Below are 5,920 nucleotides of genomic sequence, written 5' to 3'. Positions count from 1 at the left end.
GCGCTGCGCTGTCACTGGGAATCCCCAGCAGCAGCTGCCTCAGGCCCGGGAGCCTCTTCACGGTTTTCCCCTACTGCTAGTGGCCAGCTCCCAGATCAGCTTCTCTGATTGGTTGATGCGGCGCGTCCAGCAGATAAAGTTACGTTGTTCCAACTCCAGCAGCTGCTGCTTCTGAGGCGCCTCAGATGCTCTAGACGCTGCAGGACCTTCTGCTGCGCGTCAACCGTTGACTTTGGATGGAAACTAGCTGCTGCTAGCGGTCTGAACGTAGCGTTAGTGTTATATGTCTTTAGAGTGAATTGTTTTTTGTCCTGTGGTTCTTTGGCAAAGCTTTATCCATTTTGCTTATATTATATTTTGCCGAATGTTTTCCAGATATTTTCATTTCTTGAAGGAAATGATCTGAAAGGATCTTCAGACACCAAACATTCAGCTCTACCGCGGTTCTGTTCGCCGCCATCTTTGGCCTTTAATTGCACGCTCATTCTGTCCAGCTTTCATAACGACTCATTTTGAAAAACATTTATGATTTCTGTCGGTTTTTTTTCAGGATTTTCAGATTTGCTGACGACCTTCAGATTTATCTCCCTAATGCTAACAGCCTTGCTGGGATGACCCACTGAAACATTAAACCCATTAAAAGCTGCTGAAATCCTTTAAAGATAATCCCCTTAAACAAACAGACGGCAAAATGATCTTTATCTGGAAAGTCTGATCTTCTAAATGAAGATGATTTGGGAATATTTAACACTTAATGTCTAATGTTTTATAGAAATCCTAGAATAATTTCAGAATTTAATTCTAAGGAACAGTTTAACTCTGGTAAACATTTTCTAAATTTAAATTAAAACTATTGCCTTCATCTGAGTCCTGTGCTGAACCTGACCTCCATTCAGATTAATGCAACTTTCCATGTTTAAAGTCTCCCTGTTAATGTATGTTTATTAATAAAAACTGCCAGAGCTTTTTATAAACAACATTTGTTTTCCACATCTTATATTTATTTGTGTAAAGTGATCTGGTCTAAATGTGGCCCCTCATCACCAAAGCACTACCTGCTAGTTCAGCTGTTCTGGTCTGAGAGTCGATCAGGACAGATTTTATTAAACAAAACTTTAATTTAAGCAATGCATTACATTTGGACATGTGTCAAAAAACTTTATTTTGAAGCTGAATTATAATTGACCAATTTGCTTGTAGATGATCTGATAAAAGCATCTTATATTTACGTTGTTTGTCGGCAAACAAAACATTTCAGATTAGATTTACTGTCATCAAGTTTAATCTGGAATTGATAGTTCGGAGCCACTGAGAGTTTAAACATTCAGAAGTGAAACCATAAAGAATTTGACTCCGATCTGAATGCGTACGTTTCTCTGGTCAAAAGAAAACATTCAGAAAACCAAGTTTTACAGTGAAACTAGTAGAAATAAAGGAAACTCACCGTGGAAGAGGAGCGAGAAGACAAAGAGCTGCAGCTTCATTTTTACTCTCTACTGTTGCCTGCGCTTCCTCTGCTCTCGCTCTATATGAGCTCTGCTGAGTGGGACCTTCCGTGACATCACTCTGTGGTTTCCCCCGACTTTCTCTTTCAAGAGCAGCTCATTGGATTCCAAGTTGAAAAGTCCAGGTCAATGGTTCAACAATCAGACCCTTTTCTTTGGAAGCTAGAGAAGAAAATGTTGGGTTTTTTGGAGTTTTTACTTCACTAGTGGCTCATTTTTATGAACAGCAGGCTGACAGTAAAGGAGGGATGAGAGAGAGAGAGAGACATGGAGGAAAGGACCACAGGTCAGATTCAAACCCAGGTCGCCCACTTCGAGGACTGAAGGTCTGGTTATCCTCCCAGCAGTGTGTCACAGGTATTTTTGATTTCTGCCCAATATTGAAGCAGGTCTGAGCTACGTTATTCTACGCCACAATGCCAGAGGGCCAATCAGGAACTAGCTGTTGGGTCTAGATACGGCCGAGGTGGCGAGGAAGTGGGGGCAAGTTTGTGCGACAACGGAGGGACATGAGGGCCAAAAAGAGCGGAGATCCAGGTGGAAAAAGGGTCCCAGCGTTCTCACCTCGCTCTGCTAGCTGGTACAACTTCACCAGTCGTTTTCCACAATGGCGGTCAGACCAACAAAACAAGCCGATAAGGAACCAAACAGGAAATACACATAGTCTAGAGCGGATGTAGATTTGACCAATCAGAGGCCTTCTGTCTGCGGCACTGTCTGTGGTCACCTACAGTTTTGGGGAGGTGGAGCAGAGTGTCTGCGACGGCGGGCGTCTCTGCGTTCACTGTGACACACACGTAGACGACCTGGTTTCTGAGTATAAATCAGCCTAAAGGCCTCCTTACATGGGTCGTGTGCGCTAACCACTGCGCCACCAAAGCTCGCCCGAAGAAACTGGTTTTGTTGTCTGAGACAGAAACACAGACTTTCCTTAGTTTGGTAAATATGTGTTTTATTCTTCTGACAGTTGGATTCAGTGTAAATCTAAAGGGAGATGAAATGTGTTTGTAATTCTGAGGCTTTTTTTTATCCAGGTGCTGAAGACAGGAAGGATCTCCTGTAGAGGTCTGTCTGCAGCAGATCTGAATGAGCTTCTGACTGAAGACGCCCTGTTGGTGTCTAACAGTCTGATGAAGAAGATGCTCACTGCTGTCCATCATCTTCTTCATCTCCAGAGGATCTAGAGGAACAGAGCCGACCTTCTTTATCAGCTTCTTCGCCTCCCGTCCTTCAATCTGTCGTCCAGGTGTTTCAACTGGATATTTATTACAAACAGTCAGTCGAGGCTCCTAAAGAAGAAGATTAAAACAGAACTGGTTCTTTTTAAAGCCAAATAAATTTAAGACATTGTTTGGACAGTCTGAGCCGAATGGAAACATGAAAAAATTAAATAGAAATGTTTAAGGCTGTTATATATTATTATAAAGGTTATTTGTTAATCTCCATAGAAAAAACTCAATGGTGAATTGACATAAAGCATTGAAAATACCATGATGAGTAATTGTACCTGGTGACGGCTAATTAAGATGGTAGATTCTATATTTGTTAGTAATATATTAGTTAGGAGGAATCCATAGAATCTGAAGCGGTAGACATTTTATCATTAAGCACTAGTGTTTCTGTCTTACCTTCCCCGTCACAAACAAACTCTCCCAGAGGAACAAAGAGTTTTTTATTTTTTATTTTTCAGCTGCCTGAGCTCCTCTGCTCTGCTGGGACTGACATCATCACTCCACCATGAGGTGAACTGGGCCGGTGGGCGGGACCATTGAAAGCTGAGATATGAACTGGCCGCCATTAAGGTGATTCGTTTATTTCTACAATTCCTCTGCTGACCAGAACCAGCTGATTGTATCCAGTCTTTACAGGATTTCTCCTCCTGGGTGAGCCGGTATCAGCAGGGGAAATTGACTCTACAGCAATGCCACGAAACAGTGTGAAATAATATTCAGAAGCTCAAAGTGGACTGAAAGCGTCTTCATAGCGCAGCAGCTTCTACCCTTCAACAGTAAAACACACACTTCTCACTCTGCTGATTGATCTTCTGGGGAATTACATTTTTCTATGTCATGACATTTTCTCATCTTTAATTTGAGTTTCAGTCCAGTTTTATAAAAATCAGATGAGCAATAATGATTTTTTTATGACCTAAGGTCATTGGTTTTATTGACACCAGTCAATTCACAGCAATGTTCCTGTAGCTGATAGGTGACGTCGTGTTAATGGTTTATTCTCCTCCTCCTCTTCGCCCATCATGTTGAGCAGCTTCTGCTGAAATCTAGACTAACTCTACTTGTTTTATTTACATTTATTCAATAAATAATCCGATAACTTTGGTTCTGATGTCCTGTGAACAGATGGGCAAATGGTTTCACACAGCAGGGTGAGAGTAGGAGTGAACATCTGCACACAGATACTCTCCCTTTCTCTCATTTCTTTCTTCTTTCCTGTTTGTTTTCTTTTTCTTTTTTATTTGTCGGGCCGCTCTTACCTTCATATGTGAAATATTTTTGCTTGTGCCAGTACTACATCACCTGTGGTGTGGCCATGAAGGCCATTGAAAAAGCTCTAACTTTCGCAGACATCAGTTTGTTCCAAACACATTAAAAATGTACCTAAAAAGATCGAAGCTGACCTTCTGCATAAGGTGGAGGAGAAGCAACCGTCTTTCTGTTCATAGATTAATCCAAGGCCATTTCTACTAAGCAGCTACCTTTAGAGTTTTGTTTCCCATTTGCAAAGCAGTAAAACCACCTCTACGTGTAGTTTGGGAATGGTCCCTCTCCAACTGTAGACCAGTTCTCAGACTTCTTATCTCAGGGTTGGTCTATGTTGGTTGCAAACCAAAGACCGGAGGAGCAGCTAGTGAAAGCGTTGAAGACTGTGTGATAAATGTGGCCAAAACCACCATATTGACCTGAAAGTGCTCCTGGCTGTCACCATGGAGACTTTGGCGAACCGGTGTGGATCCACTTCAGATTCCCAAAGGCAGCTTTAATGTCCAACAGCACTGTGAGCCGACGGTAGGTATGGCCGCTTTGTGGAGCAGATCCAGACAGAGAAAGGACCTTCCCTGTGGGATAAAGAACTGTGGGGCCCTAAGCTCTTCCGCACCGTCCTCCTGTGGTCGGTGGGGAAGGAGTCCGTCCGTTGGTGATTGGCTGTCTCCCCCTGCTGGAGAGCTTCCTGGAGAGCCTTTAAAGTTCTCTTTCTAAAGATTATTGGTGGAGTACGCTCACAGTGCAGAGGATAAAGCCAATGATGGATGAGAGCGAGCTCTAACAGCTGCCGCTGCGCCTCTGTGCAGGACGCCTTCGTCTGCTTTGTGACATTTTCAGTCAAGAGAAAATATTTTCAGTGAAAAGATTTTGAGTTAGTTTCTTATTATTGCAAAGTGATAATGTACTTTCTGTTCTTGTGGATTATTATTTCACTCTTTTATATACTCTTAATGTTTTCATTTAAATCCTTTGAGGCAAAAATCCATAATCTTACTGAATGTACCGTACTGACCTGAATATAGGACCACCCTGATTTTAAAACCACCCGTTCTTTTCAGGAAAATTTTTTAGGAACGGAACAAAAAGAAAAAAAAAAGACCCATAAACCAGAAACTATTTTATATTTTAGTGCTAACAATGTCATTGATTTTAATATTGCTTTAAATGATTTGTGAAAATGCACAATGAAAATTAAAAAACCACACTAATGACACATTTAAATGAAATCTTTTAACACTTCATCTTGAATTCAATCTGAACTTTGGTCACAGAACGTCTCAGAAACCTGCATTTTCCTCTCAGACTTTTGCTACCGTCACTCCCACTCTCACCCTGGCGCTTGCCGTTACTCCCACACTCACCCTGCTGCTCGCCGTCACTCCCACTCTCACGTCACTCCTACTGTCACCCTGCGGCTTGCCGTCACTCCCACTCTCACGTCACTCCTACTGTCACCCTGCGGCTTGCCGTCACTCCCACTCTAACCTTGCAGCTCGCCGTCACTCCTACTCTCACCCTGCGGCTCCCCATCACTCCCACCCTGCGGCTCGCTGTCACTCCTACGCTTACCTTGAGGCTCACAGTCACTCCCACACTCACCCTGCGACTCGCCGTCACTCCTACGCTCACCCTGCGGCTCACCATCACTCATACTCTCACCCTGCGACTCGCTGTCACTCCTACGCTTACCTTGAGGCTCGCCGTCACTCCCACTCTCACAGTCACTCCCACTCTCACCCTGCGACTCGCTGTCACTCCTATGCTTATCCTGGAGCTCGCCGTCATTCCAACAGTCAAACTGCGGCTCGCCGTCACTCCTAATCTCACCCTGCGGCTAGCCGTCACTCCCACTCTCACCCTGGAGCTCGCCGTCACTCCCACACTCACCCTGCCGCTCACCGTCACTCCCACTCT

At 43.8% G+C, this 5,920-nt stretch overlaps 1 protein-coding gene across 2 annotated transcripts in view; it reads right to left on the bottom strand.

Moving 5' to 3' along the window:
* The window catches only part of crtam (cytotoxic and regulatory T-cell molecule), an 8,776-nt gene extending 6,945 nt beyond the window's left edge, over positions 1-1,831 (bottom strand). For both annotated transcript variants that reach the window (XM_015402097.1, XM_015402098.1), the window contains exon 1: positions 1,445-1,831. In XM_015402097.1, the coding sequence (XP_015257583.1) occupies positions 1,445-1,484 (40 nt within the window). In that variant the 5' untranslated portion in view covers positions 1,485-1,831. The remainder of the gene's footprint in view (positions 1-1,444) is intronic.
* Between the last annotated feature and the right edge of the window lie 4,089 nt (positions 1,832-5,920).

This window comes from Cyprinodon variegatus, unplaced genomic scaffold, assembly GCF_000732505.1.
Source record: "Cyprinodon variegatus isolate N-32 unplaced genomic scaffold, C_variegatus-1.0 Scaffold1299, whole genome shotgun sequence".
NCBI lineage: Eukaryota > Metazoa > Chordata > Actinopteri > Cyprinodontiformes > Cyprinodontidae > Cyprinodon > Cyprinodon variegatus.
Note: the sequence above shows the minus strand (reverse complement) of the source record. Positions and strands in the feature narration are given on the sequence as shown.